We start from the raw sequence: 14,988 nt of genomic DNA on the forward strand, positions 1-14,988 counted from the left end.
AGTGAGGAAATTTCACGACTGGACTTGTTGCACAGGTGGCGTCCTATCACTGTAGGAGCTCCTGAGAGCGACCCATTCTTTCGCTAATGTTTGTAGAAGCAGTCTGCATGCCTGGTTATTATATTTTGGGACATGGACTCCCTGCAAAGTGGGAATATTTAGTAGTGAGGAAATTTCACGACTGGACTTGTTGCACAGGTGGCATCCTATCACTGTAGGAGCTCCTGAGAGTGACCCATTGTTTCGCTAATGTTTGTAGAAGCAGTCTGCATGCCTAGGTGCTTGCCTGGTTATTATATTTTGGGACATGGACTTCCTGCAAAGTGGGAATATTTAGTAGTGAGGAAATTTCACGACTGGACTTGTTGCACAGGTGGCATCCTATCACTGTAGGAGCTCCTGAGAGCGACCCATTCTTTCGCTAATGTTTGTAGAAGCAGTCTGCATGCCTAGGTGTTTGCCTGGTTATTATATTTTGGGACATGGACTTCCTGCAAAGTGGGAATATTTAGTAGTGAGGAAATTTCACGACTGGACTTGTTGCACAGGTGGCATCCTATCACTGTAGGAGCCCCTGAGAGCGACCCATTCTTTCGCTAATGTTTGTGGAAGCAGTCTGCATGCCTAGGTGCTTGCCTGGTTATTATATTTTGGGACATGGACTTCCTGCAAAGTGGGAATATTTAGTAGTGAGGAAATTTCACGACTGGACTTGTTGCACAGGTGGCATCCTATCACTGTAGGAGCTCCTGAGAGCGACCCATTCTTTCGCTAATGTTTGTAGAAGCAGTCTGCATGCCTAGGTGCTTGCCTGGTTATTATATTTTGGGACATGGACTTCCTGCAAAGTGGGAATATTTAGTAGCGAGGAAATTTCACGACTGGACTTGTTGCACAGGTGGCATCCTATCACTGTAGGAGCTCCTGAGAGCGACCCATTCTTTCGCTAATGTTTGTAGAAGCAGTCTGCATGCCTAGGTGCTTGCCTGGTTATTATATTTTGGGACATGGACTTCCTGCAAAGTGGGAATATTTAGTAGTGAGGAAATTTCACGACTGGACTTGTTGCACAGGTGGCGTCCTATCACTGTAGGAGCTCCTGAGAGCGACCCATTCTTTCGCTAATGTTTGTAGAAGCAGTCTGCATGCCTGGTTATTATATTTTGGGACATGGACTCCCTGCAAAGTGGGAATATTTAGTAGTGAGGAAATTTCACGACTGGACTTGTTGCACAGGTGGCATCCTATCACTGTAGGAGCTCCTGAGAGCGACCCATTCTTTTGCTAATGTTTGTAGAAGCAGTCTGCATGCCTAGGTGCTTGCCTGGTTATTATATTTTGGGACATGGACTTCCTGCAAAGTGGGTACAGCCTGGTTACAAGTGTTTTGCTTGCTGTAGCAGTTGTAAAAGAACTGTGTCTTTAATGTGGTTTTGTAAGAATGCACCAAGCCAAGCGAGCTAAATAAAAACATGAGCGGACTCTGATGTCCTTCATAGAGAACATACTTGTGTCTAAATGCCTATACTTATGTGTTCTGCCACAAATCCAAACTTAGACTGGACACTGAAACGTGGAACTATTAAATTAGTAGTGGCACATACCCATCTGCCAGACCTACACTATATTGCCAAAAGTATTTACTCACTTCCAATCACTTCTATGACTACAGGTGTATAAAACCGAGCACCTGGGCATGCAGACGGCTTCTACAAACATTAGTGAAAGAATGGGTCGCTCTCAGGAGCTCCTACAGTGATAGGATGCCACCTGTGCAACAAGTCCAGTCATGAAATTTCCTCACTACTAAATATTCCACAGTCAGCTGTCAGTTGTCAGAGTCGATCGCTACAGACCTCCAAACTTCATGTGGCCTTCAGATTAGCTCAAGAACGGTGCGTAGAGAGCTTCACGGGATGGGTTTCCATGGCCGAGCAGCTGCATCCAAGCCTTATATCACCGAGCGTGATGCGAAGCGCCGGATGCAGTGGCGTAAATCACGCCGCCACTGGACTCTAGAGCAGCGGAGACGTGGTCTCTGGAGTGACGAATCACGCTTCTCCGTCTGGCGATTCGATGGACGAGTCTGGGTTTGGCGGTTGCCAGGAGAACGGTGCTTGTCTGACTACATTGTGCCAAGTGTGAAGTTTGGTGGAGGGGGGATTATGGTGTGGGGTTGTTTCTCAGGAGTTGGGCTCGGCCCCTTAGTTCCAGTGAAAGGAACTTTGATCTCTGACGTCAACCCGATAGAACACGTTTGGGATGAATTAGAGTGGAGACTGTGAGCCAGGCCTTCTCGTCCAACATCAGTGTCTGACCTCACAAATGTGCTTCTGGAAGAATGGTCAACAATTCCCATAAACACACTCCTAAACCTTGTCTAGTCTAGTACGAGTGTACTGAGTTTCCCATTGTTGGTTCTTATCTGAGAGTTGAAACTACTTCTTGCTGGTGGATTGAGTAGCTGGGACAATAGCCAATCCAGTTCCTTTTGTCCAATTTCTGCTCCAATCTACACTGATCAGCCATAACATTAAAACCACCTCCTTGTTTCTACACTCACTGTCCATTTTATCAGCTCCAGTTCTACAATTACTGACTGTAGCCAATCTATTTCTCTGCATGCTTTGTTAGCCCCCTTTCATGCTGTTCTTCAATGGTCAGGACCCCCACAGGACCACTACAGAGCAGGTATTATTTGAGTGGTGGATCATTCTCAGCACTGCAGTGACACTGACATGGTGGTGGTGTGTTAGTGTGTGTTGTGCTGGTATGAGTGGATCGGACACAGCAGCGCTGCTGGAGTTTTTAAATACCGTGTTCACTCACTCACTGTCCACTCTATTAGACACTCCTACCTAGTTGGTCCACCTTGTAGATGTAAGGTCAGAGACGATCGCTCATCTATTGCTGCTGTTTGAGTTGGTCATCTTCTAGACCTTCATCAGTGGTCACAGGACGCTGCCCACGAGGCGCTGTTGGCTGGATATTTGTGGTTGGTGGACTATTCTCAGTCCAGCAGTGACAGTGAGGTGTTTAAAAACTCCAGCAGCGCTGCTGTGTCTGATCCACTCATACGAGCACAACACACACTAATACACCACCACCTGTACAATGGAATTCCTTTTTGACATACACCAGCTTGTTTAGAAGCTGGGGTCAAAATGCAGGGTCAGCCATTGTACAGCGGCCCTGTAGCAGACAGGGTTGAGGGCCTTGCTCAAGGGCCCGTCAGTGGCTGCACTGCAGAGTCTGGATTTGAACCAGATTGATAGCCCAAAGCTCTACCCACTAAGCTACCACCTTCCCCAATGTTGTATATTGCACAAATACTGCACAAGTGTTGCAGATGTTTGTATGGCTATATTACAAGCTTTAAAGTGGCACAGATGTGATTTATTTGCTCAAACGTGGCACAGACCTCATTTCGTCAGAGCGGGTCATGCCTAACTGGGTTACTCTTGCTAACATGGCTTTACAGCCCCATGCTCGACACTGCTACGCTAATCCTGTGCTATACTAAAAGCAAGGTTACATTTCTAGGACATGGAAATACAACCCCAAATCAGAATCATGGTTTGGTACAAAAGCAGCACCAGGAAAGGCTGAGTCTTTGATGAGCAGTGATGATCAGAGGATCTCCAGTTTGTCCACAAATGTGTGAGAAAATGATTGAAATGTTTAAAAACAATGAACCTCAAAGAAAGATTGGAAGGGATTTGCATATTCTCCCTCTACAGTGCATAATATCATTAAACCATTCAAGGAATCGGGAGGAATTTCAGTGTGTAAAGGCCAAGGGTGCAAGTTTAACCTGAACGCCCGTGATCTTCCATCCTTCAGACGGCACTGCATCAAGAACCGCCACTCAACAATAGCTGATATAACCACATGGGTGAGGGATTACTTTGGTAAACCTTTGTCAAGCACTACAATACAGAGTTACATGCACAAATGCCACTTAAAACTTCACTGTGCAAAAAAGAAGCCTTATGTTAACCATGTCCAGAAGTGGCGTCGACTTCTCTGGGCTCGGAGGCATCTAGGATGGACCGTCACACAGTGTGAAACGTGTATTGTGGTCAGATGAATCAGCATTCCAGGTCTTTTTTGGGAACCAAAGATGAAAAGGACCATCCAGACGCCAGGGTGTGTCATGGTATGGGGGTGTATCAGTGCCCTTGGCAAAGGTCATTTACACTTCTGTGATGGCAGCATTAATGCAGAAAAGTACATCGAGATCTTAGAGCAACATGTGCTGCCTTCAAGACGTCGTCTTTTCCAAGACAAGACGATGCAAAACCACTTGTAATGCTGCACACATTACAAAAGCACGGCTGCGGAAGGACAGGGTACGGGTACTGGACTGGCCTGCCTGCAGTCCTGACCTGTCCCCAATAGAGAACGTGTGAACGGAGACCCTCATGTGTTCCCACATAGCTAATACGAGTTTTCGGTTCTGGGTTCTGGCAAAGATTGTTGAGAGCGATGCCATAGAAAACCCATTTATGGTTCCCTGAAGAACCTTCTGATGTTTTGTTCGGAGCTATAATAATCGTTTAACCTGAATTATTTAGCGCCATAAACGTTTACAACATGAATATTGTTCTCTGGAAGGAGAGAAATTGTGGCACCAGTGAAAACAACAATAAAAAAGTGTTTAGGGAACCATCAACAGTGCTCTGGATGACGGTCAAGACATTTAGGGGCCTTTAAAATGATCCAATTCATTAAAACAAAACATATTTATTTAGTCAATAGAAGATATTGGGTCTGTCTGAAAACCTACTGAGCTGCCTTGCTGCCTACTGCCTACCTAGGCAGCTCCCTCGTTATTTAGTCAGATTATCGCTTCGAAATAAGGCACCTCAGTAGGCAGCATTTTAAGACATCTAAGAAAGCCGCTCAGGTGAATACATCGTATCGAATCTCAGCTCTGCCTTGCCGATTACGACAACGATTGGCCGGTTGTTCAGGTGGGCTGGACTAAGCCGGATGTGGATCTCTCTCTGTCAGAATGGTGCAATTACGACCTCTGCTGGCTGATTAGAGGCGCCTGCACGGAGATGAGGAAGGAGTGCTCTTAGGGTGTGTCTCTCCGTACACAATGCTAGGTGGCACAACACTCGTCAGTGTGTGGGTGATAAGATGCATGTGGCCTGCTGCCCACGTGTCGGAGGGGGCGTGGGTTAGCGAATAATAACGTAAAATGCGTCTATCACTAGGTTTTCAGTCAGACCCATAATTTCTTCTCTCATTTTAGGGAGACACGCAGCAGGATTGCCTCATGATTTGAACCATAACTTATTATTTCAGAGGTATTTTTTCACTAGAATTTATTACTTTGTCAGCTGTAGTTCAGCTGCTCAGTGGGCTTAGCGGTTTAGTTAGGCTTTCACTTCCTCTGGAATTCAAATATTTGTTGGTAAGTGTTACATAAAAAAGTTATTTTTAATTATATTAAATTAAACTATATTTATAATATAACTGTTTGTATACAAAGGATTACATCTGATCCCAAACCACTCTTACATTAAGATGAACCCAAAATTATAAACAATCGCTCATATTTCTGTAATCGAGGACAATGTTCCTTGTTGTAAGAAGATAAATGATTACCCTGTGTATTATTATTTTGTGTTGTTCTCAGGTCCTCTGTCTGGACAGTCGGTGACCTCACATGGAGGTGCATCAGATGTCCAGAGAGTCAGAAGAGAGCAGCAGGAGTCGGATGGAAGTACCCAGAACAGAACCAGCCAGGAGGCGAATACAGGCCTGGCCATCGACACACTGACTAAAGTGGTGGTGAGTTTCTTATGTTCTCTTGTTTTATTTCTCCTCCCTCTCTGTTCCTCATTGCTCGTTCCCTTTTCTATTGTCTCATTTCCTCTCCTTTATTCTTTTTCTCTTCTTTTTGTATTTATTATATTCCTTACATATGTTACTCTCTTCTCAGCTCTGTACATGTTCTGCTTTCCTTTACTTCTTGTGTTATTTCTGGAATCGTAGCTCGTCTACAGTTCTGCAATTTTCTTTTTTTCCTTAATTCTTTGCTCTGCTCCTATTGTCTCATTTTTGTGTCATAATAATAGTTTCTCTTAATATCTTTTTTGTTTTTATTTCTATTTATTTTGGGGTTTTTTTTCTACTCATTGTTTTTTGTTGTTCACATTTCTTATTCTTTTTTTCTGTTTATTTTTCTTTCTTTCTTACGTGTTTATTATTTATTAATATAATTTTTAGCTTGTTTTTTTGGTATTTTTTTCTTCCTTTTATTTTTCTGTCTTCTTTATTATTATTTATTATTTTTTATATATGTTCTCATTTTTCCCCAATATTTCCTGTATTTTCTCTTTCTGCTTTTTTAGTTTTCTGGTCTTTTTTTCCTTTTTTCTGTGTCTTTTTATTATTATTTTTTCTATTTTTTTTTTTTTAAACGTTCTCATTTTTTACATTATTTTCCAATTGTTTTATGTATTTCCTTTTTGCCATTCCTTACATTTCCTTACCTATTATTATTTATTATTATTATTTTATATATATGTTCTCATTTTCCCACATATCTTCTCTTTCTTCTTTTTGCCTTTTCTTCATCATGTTTTCTGGTCTTTTTCTTATTTTTATTTTATTATATAATAGTATTTATTATTATTGTTATATATGTTCTCTTTCCTTTATCATGTTTTCTGGTCTTTTTTCTTACTTTTTATTGTTCTTTTTATTTTGTCTTTTTTTATTATTTATTATTATTTTTATATGTTCTCATTTTTTAAAATTATTTTCCCATTAGTCCCTGTATTTTCTCTTTCTGCTTTTTTGCCTTTTTTCTTTATCATGTTTTCTGGTCTTTTTGTCTAACTTTTTATTTTTCTTTATATTTATATTATTATTTATAATATTTTTTTCTATACATGTTCTAATTCCCCCTCCCCCCCCTCAATATTCATTGTATTTTCTCTTTCTGGTTTTTGGTTTTTTTTTCTTACGTTTTATTTTTCTGTGTATTTTTATTATTTATTATTATTATTTATTTTTTATGTTTTAATTTTTTAAAATTATCTTTCAATTATTTTCTGTATTTTCTCTTTCTGCCTTTTTGCCTTTTCATACATTTCCTTACCTATTATCATTTTTTTTTTTTTTATATATAGGTTCAAATTTTTTTATTATTTTCCAATTATTTCCTGTATTTTCTATTTCAGTCTTTTTGCCTTTCCTTACCTTTATTTATTTATTATTATTTTTTATTTATTTTATATATGTTCCTATTTTTTAAAAATTATTCTCCAATTATTCCCTATTATAATTATACAGTATTATTACATTATTATTATTATTTAATAATATTATTTTTTATATATTCTCATTTTTTATTATTTCTTGTATTTTTTCTTTCTGCCTTTTTTGCCTTTCCTTACCTTCCCTTATCTATTATTATTTATTATTATTTTTATATATATGTTCTAATTTTTTTAAATAATTTTCCAATTATTCCCTATTATAATTATATTATTATTATTTTTTTTTTATATACATTCCCATTTTTTATTATTTTCCAATTATTCCCGGTATTTTCTCTTTCTACCTTTTCCCCCGTTCCTTACCTTTTACTTAAGCAGGACTTGTATCGTGCACACGTTACCCCTCCCTCTTCCGAAAGCTGCTTATTTTCTAGTTCAGGCTGCAGGTGCTTCCCTCACATGTGCCGATGACTCGATTTCAGTTAACATTCTTTCAACAAGTGCTTAGCATTAAAACCGCTCTGATGCACTGATTAACCGGTCGTTCGGCCCCGTGAGTTACAGATAAAGCACGCTCTGAAATAACAAGGTGCAGAAGATCATAAAAACCTTGTGTGGTCGGAAGCGGATGAGGGACCTTGGCCGTGTGTTAATGAGATGGAAGATCTTTAAATATCTCGGTGAAGGGAAGACAAATATGTGGGTTGATTTAAGTGCTCTTCTGTGTTTTTTTTAATCCCTAACAGTCACATCCGTACAAATCGTTGCCATACACTGTTACGCTTCCCACTCTTCAAAACAAATTAAAACCAGGTTTCCCAATAGCTTTGCCAGAAGAGCTTTTAAGCTTCCTGTGGTTTTCAGCAGTGTGTATTTTTACATGTAGATGTGTGAACCTTATTTAGAATATCTGTCATTATCATTTCTTCAAATCGTCGCCGACGCTTTATGTGTTTGTTTAGACGTTCCCCGGCCGACCTTTAATCCGCTAGCGGACGTTCTCGCTCGCTGATACATAAACATATAAAGACGGATGAGCTCTGTAATGGATGTTGGCCTGCCCTTGCCTGCTGGAGCTGAAGGCTTTCCCAAAAAACTGAAGCCCTTTTGGGGCGGGCGTCCGGAGAAAGTGGGTCGAAGCCAGTTATCTGGAGCACTGCTGCACACACACTGCTGCTTCTAACTGATCCACTTTCTATTTTATCTACCTACCAAGCCATATATATATATAATATAATATAATATAATATAGCGCCCCTGTGCCTCGCTGTCACCTTCAACCAGAGAATACATTAATAACAAAGTGAAGATCTGGACTGGAAGCGTTTCTTACACGTTTAAGCATCGCGTATGTGTGTTACAGTCCTGCTAGCATTCTGTTGCCTGGATGTAGGCTTATAGAAAGACCAAGTCTTGGAAGTGGAATAGGTAGCATTTTTTAAGACGCTATAGGCAAGGCAAGGCAAGTTTATTTGTATAGCACCTTTCATACACAGTGGCAATTTAAGGTGCTTTACATAAGGAAAAATTAAAAGCATTAAAACATTCCTGAGATCTAGAACCTCAGAAAGACTTCTTGCAAACATTTAGTTACAATTAAGAACATGAAATTCAAACAAGAGAGATAAAAATTAAAAGAAAATATTGTAAAATATACCCTACAATTTAAGAAATATGAAATTAAAACAAGAGAGATAAGCAATTAAGAACATGAAAACTAAAGGAAAATATAGTAAAATATACCCTACAGTTTAGAGAATATAAAATTAAAACAAGAGAGATACACGTTATTATAAGGGATTAATTATACATATTAACAGGGAAATTACAAAACTAAATACTAAGACTATCCCACAGACTGACAGCAGACAAAGTAACTTATACTACCGGTCGTCACCAATAGTACAGTGTTCCAGTTCTACTGCCACACAATGACGCTCATATAGCGATGATATCTGTCTTAAATAGACAGGCGTCCCAGACGTCTTTACTGTTTATCCTTAAACTACGGGTCAGGTGGAACACACAGCGTCACCTTTTCTAGTACTATGGGCCAGACAGTATCACACAGCCTCGTCTGATTCCCACCGGGGTGGAACACACAGCATCACCTAGTACTGATACAACACAGGTACTATGGGGCAGACGGTATCACACAGCCTCGTCTGATTCCCACCGGGGTGGTATAGAAGGTTAGTTCTCAGCTTAAGCACTTAAAGTAAAGAGGTGATGAAGGACTTCAGTCGTCTGGGTGCTAGTACAAAGAAGAGCCTTGATGCCCGTCTTCCTTGAGTTCTGGGTAAAGAATCAAGACAAGCAAGACCTGTGCCTTGAAGGTTGTGTGGTACAGAGTTCTTTAATACCCCTTTTGCAAACTTGATTTTGAACCGGTTCAGCTTGTTTTGGCCAAAAAAAAGGTTCCAAACAGGTTCCAGTTGTCACAAAAAAAAACTAGGTTTTTTAGCATGAACCGTGATGTCATCTGTGGGCTAAGAAGCTGCAAAATCGTTTTTTTATTGCTGTGCCGTTGTTTCCTATGGAGTTGGACGCTGCACTTCCATCTTTTAGAGTTCACCTGATTGAATTTTGCAGACATCCCAAGTTGCAAAAACTCATTTCAGGGAGGTACACCCGGATCCCAACCCAAAACATACCCCCCCCCAACAAAAAAAGGGTGATAACAGAACTTGCAGGAGCTGCTAACTGAGCTACTAAGCTAACTGTTCACGTCTCAAACACATAGTGCACTAGATAGTGTGAAAGATAATAGATTAATGTTCCCTACACAGTGCAATAGTTTGTATATTAGAAAAGAATTTATGTTTCTTACTTAGTGCACTAGATAGTGTACTAGATAATAGACTTAAGTTTCTTACATAATGCTTTAGGTAGCGTATTAGTTAATGGATTTAGGTTCCCTACATAGTGCACTAGATAGTATTTTAGATATGAATTTATGTTCCCTACATAGTGCACTAGATAGTGAATTAGACAAAACACAGTGCACTAGATTGTATATCAGATCACGGATTTATGTTCCCTACATAGTGCACTAGATAGTGTATTAGATAACACATTCATGTTCACTACATAGTGCACTAAAAGGAATAACTAGATGATGATTTGTGTTCCTTACATAGCGCACTAGGTAGTGTATTACATAATTAATTATGTTCCCTACATAGTGCACTAGATTGTATATTCGATCATAGATTTATGTTCACTACATAGTGCACTAGACAGTATATTAGACAATTGATTTATGTTCCCTACACAGTGCGCTAGATTGTATATCAGATCACAGATTTAATACGCGATCGGGGAAAAAAGTCTGTGTCGCCTGCGTGCATGTGTGTGTGTGTCGCTCTTGGCCGCTCGTTCTAGATTCCGGGAGATTTTATCTGACTTGTGGGCATCAGGGAGTCGCTATGTATATGCGGGAGACTCCCGGAACTTCCGGGATACTTGGGATGTCTGATTTTGAAGCAATTTGCAGCTGATATTTGCTAAGCACCTCCAATGAGACAAACTGTTTGATATGATGTGGTAAAACCGACCCAGACAGTACAAAAAAACTGCTATTTGCGCCTAGAGTCGATGCTTCTCACGTGAATGCACTAAAGAAAGCAACTATGTAGACAGACATGAGTCACTGTTTACGCCTTCTGATCACCAATAGTTGGTCGATGCTTTTTGCCTAAAAAAGAACATCTGTAACAACAGCACAAATGCTCGCAGGTGATCTACTTTCATTGCGCAACGCCCATCGTTGATGATGCATTCTTGGCTCCCAGAAACTGGTGGAAACGTGGGCCGGTTCTCTAAAAAACACCAAGGTTAGAAGATACTCGAACAGAACAGGTTCAAAAACCAGAGTTCCTCTGGTGGCTCGGGGCTCAGTGCAGCTACAGGAAGCCAGTGAAGAGAACCATCAGTGGGGTGATGTAGCAGTGTTTAGGTTGGTTGAAAACCAGGCGGGCAGCTGAATTTTGAATGCAGACACCCTTAAAAAGTGGACACCCATAATTCAAATCTTTAGTAGTTAGTACTTTTCCTATCCTACCTCTTTTAACGTCGTTGTTTTTTTTCTTCCTCCACCTGTTTTCCCACTCTTCCAGGAGGACTCGAAGAGGTATTACGCGCAGCAGAGCTTCGGCCCGGGCGACCGACGGACCCCCGAGCTTTGGGTGGATCTGAATTCGGTCCAGCAGGCTCAAGTCAGAGTCCACGGCATCCTGTCCAACACGCACCGACAAGCAGCGGTGAGAAACGTGCACTCCAGAAATTACATATACAAATTCACGTAGAGATACAGAGGAATACGCACCGCTTGACCTTGTTTTCTCTTTTTTGCGTCCAGCGGGTAGCTCTGTCCTTCGACTTCCCCTTCTACGGACACCAAGTGAGGCAAATCACCATAGCAACAGGAGGTAAAAAACCCTACACAATATATGTTTGATATTTTGAATGTCCATATACTTATGGTGCTGGACGTTTTGACTTTTTCAGTCTCTTCTAGAGATGTCTGTGTCTATATCAGGTCTTGAAGTACTCAGAATGAACAAAGGCATCTCAAACTCTGACCTTGTCTGATCTATGTCTATAGAAGGGACGTCTGTGTAGTTGAACTTAGGCTGCACCTAACAAGTATCATTTAGCTTTTTATCCCCCTCGTAACAACAGATTAGCGACTGTATTTTGACGTTTTACTTAGTGCCTTTACTTTCCTAGTCATTGTGCAAATAAATGTAATTTCCGTAACAAGAAGGTTCCAGTTAAAAGCTTAAACTGATACGTTTTGTTTTCATTGCAAAACAAAAGCGCACGATCATAACCACTGCTTACCTGAGCTTATGTTCTTCCAGTTGCTATTAAATTTATAACCGTGTGTCCCATTAGGAATATACTCCGTTATTTTCTAAATGTGCTTATAATTAAAAACCTCCAAACTTTTCCCGGTTGTGCAGTAAAACACGGACTCGTTAGAAAGCCAATCAAGCGTTTTATTGACACATCGTCTGTGTGACGCAAACTGAATACATGCAAATAACAGCATTTCTTACTAAAAATTCAAATCAGAAGGTCTGATTGGTTTAGAAAGCGCTCCTTCAACCATTAGCGCCAATTCTGTAGGAGCGTTCCATTCACCCCAGTTGTTCCTGTGAAGTGCACTACGTAGGGTATTCCACCATTTTAAGTGAGATTCCAATCTAAAGGTAACGGAAATGTTCAAATGAAGTGAACTTCAAACTGTGTAGGGAGTAGGGAGCGACGCTTCATATATATATATATATATAATTGTCACACGTAACTAATGTTAACACAGGCTGATGCTAGGGACTCTTGCTCTTTACGAGTCATTTTTTTGCGAGTCATGAGTCGAGTCCGAGTCATTTGAAACGAGTCTGAGTCGAGTCTAAAGTCACTGTGTCTGCATCTCTAGTATATGGTATGATATACTTTTACAGGGTCTGTCTGAAAACCTAGCGAGCTCTCTAAATAGTCGGCATTTTACGTCAACCTACACGATCCTGAATAGAGGACGTCTAAATTCTTGGACACCTTAAAATGCTGCCTGTTGAGGTGACTTAATTCTAAGCGATAATCTGACTGAATAACGAGGGAGCGTCCGATGCTTACTTAGTGCTGAAGGCAATCCCAGCATTCAGTGCGGCACAACTTTTCTCACAAAAAATGACAAACTCTATGTATATGACAAGTTCTATGTATAAAGGTGTACAAGTGTCATTTTTGCAAATTCAGGCTTGTCAGTGACAGTTTAACCATTTTTGTACACTAAGGGAAATGTTAGCTGGCATGCTAGCGAGTTGTGCCACCTCAGCCCACTGGTAAGTGAAAACTGCGTTGACGTAATTGCCGTAATCGCTGTCTAAATAAAGTAGTGCGTCTGAATAAAGTCTTATGAGTTTGATGTCTAATTAGAAGGCAGCCCAGGTAGGCAGCAAGGCAGCAAGGCAGCTCACTATGTTTTCAGACAGACCCATGGTGTTTAAAGTTTTGTGTTTTGTACCTATACTTGTAGACAGATGAATTGTCTTCATTAATGGCCCTTACGTTGACCTTTCATTTCTTTAGGGTTTATTTTCACCGGTGAGGTTACACATCGGATGCTGACAGCCACCCAGTACATCGCACCACTCATGGCCAACTTTGACCCCAGCTTCTCCAGAAATTCCACCGTCCGCTATCTAGACGATGGTAAGTGATGGGAAATAGGACAGAAATGTTGGTTATAAAGAAAATAGAACTGTACCTGAGATGGAAAAAAAAGCTGTCAGTATGTCGTTATAACAAGAGAAGGATGTCGTTAAGATTCTTCGTTAGGAATAGTGCTCGTTAGGAATGTCTAAGATATCTTACGCTTCCGTCAACTATGCAGTATTTAAGGAAATTAACTTTTCTCGTTTTTTTTCATCTGTGTAGTAGTAGTAGTAATCTACTCTAATACAAAGCACAACTTACAAGCAACACGTCAGAAGTCTCTAATTTGAACACCTCCGTCATACGCTTCCGTCAGCTACGCAGCATTTAAGGAAATTAACTTTTCTCGTTTTAACGAGATACTTTCTCGTTATAACGACATACTGACGACTTTTTTTCATCTGTGTGGCATTAGTAATCTACTCTAAAACAAAGCACAACTTACAAGCAACACCTCAGAAGTCTCTAATGTGAACACCTCAGCATTTTAAGGAAATTAACTTTTCTCGTTATAACGAGATACTTTGTCATTATAACGACATACTGACGACTTTTTTTTCCATCTGTGTGGCAGCAGTACGCCTCCATACTTTTGTAATCTTAACTGGCCATTTAAACTAAGAATCTACCAGGAATGGGTATTTTCAAGGGGAGTCCAAACTACAGCCCGAGGTCCATTTGCGGCCTGTTAGCATTTTTGCAACGGCTCTGAGGTATTTTATAAATAAAAATAAAGTTTGCCCACTATTAAGCAGGTTTTTGAAAAATAATTAAACTATTTGGACTCTGGGTGTCGCTATCGGATAAAACAAGTCTAAAACATTCCAAACATTAAAGTTACACCTACATTAATTACATGAACGTTCCCGAGTTTTTGGGTAAACATGGCGGCTCCAAAGAAACCACAACAAAACAGCAAATGCTAAAGATTTCACAATACGTGCTGGGAAAAGGGTATGTCTAATTTAAAGAAGTATAATAATCTTCCTATTAGAATTATAAACTTAAATAATATATAATATAATAAGTCACACAAATAAAAAGGAAATGGAATTGTTAGTAATCAAATAGGTCTGATATATTTATATTTGTTTTATTACAAAAGAGTCTGTGGCCTGTGTTTGTGTATTTTACCCCATCTGGCCCCCAACTAAAAAAGTTTGGACACCCCTGGCATATAGACTTTAAACAGACCAAAAAATTACCCTAATTAAGTTCATCTAGAAGATGGAATATAGTTAATAGATTATATCCAGGGTGACACAGTGGCTCGGTGGGTAGCACTGTCGCCTCACAGCAAGAAGGCCCTGGGTCCGGGTCCTTTCTGTGTGGAGTTTGCATGTTCTCCCATGTCTGTGTGGGTTTCCTCCGGGAGCTCCGGTTTCCTCCCACAGTCCAAAAAAAACCAACCATGCAGTCAGGTTAATTGGAGACACTGAATGGATGGGTGTGTGTATGTGTGTCTGCCCTGCGATGGACTGGCGCCCCGTCCAGGGTGTTACTGAAAAGCTGGGATAGGCTCCAG

General features: G+C 40.3%; 2 protein-coding genes across 3 annotated transcripts in view; one reads left to right on the forward strand and one right to left on the reverse strand.

The window, feature by feature from the left end:
- The window catches only part of LOC134321188 (dickkopf-related protein 3-like), a 45,655-nt gene extending 31,278 nt beyond the window's left edge, over positions 1–14,377 (reverse strand). Inside the window, exons 1-4 of the mRNA XM_063002794.1 lie at positions 14,311–14,377; positions 13,273–13,450; positions 11,569–11,630; positions 11,305–11,476 (exon numbers count right to left, since the gene is read on the reverse strand). The gene's annotated coding sequence lies outside the window, so the exon portion shown is untranslated. The remainder of the gene's footprint in view (positions 1–11,304; positions 11,477–11,568; positions 11,631–13,272; positions 13,451–14,310) is intronic.
- Positions 1–14,988, forward strand: part of plxdc1 (plexin domain containing 1) — a 31,838-nt gene that overhangs the window by 8,843 nt on the left and 8,007 nt on the right. For both annotated transcript variants that reach the window (XM_063002792.1, XM_063002793.1), the window contains exons 2-5: positions 5,651–5,805; positions 11,360–11,503; positions 11,602–11,671; positions 13,338–13,460. In XM_063002792.1, coding sequence (XP_062858862.1) covers positions 5,651–5,805; positions 11,360–11,503; positions 11,602–11,671; positions 13,338–13,460 — 492 coding nt within the window. The remainder of the gene's footprint in view (positions 1–5,650; positions 5,806–11,359; positions 11,504–11,601; positions 11,672–13,337; positions 13,461–14,988) is intronic.

Source organism: Trichomycterus rosablanca, chromosome 10 (genome assembly GCF_030014385.1).
Source record: "Trichomycterus rosablanca isolate fTriRos1 chromosome 10, fTriRos1.hap1, whole genome shotgun sequence".
NCBI classification, from domain to species: Eukaryota; Metazoa; Chordata; class Actinopteri; order Siluriformes; family Trichomycteridae; genus Trichomycterus; species Trichomycterus rosablanca.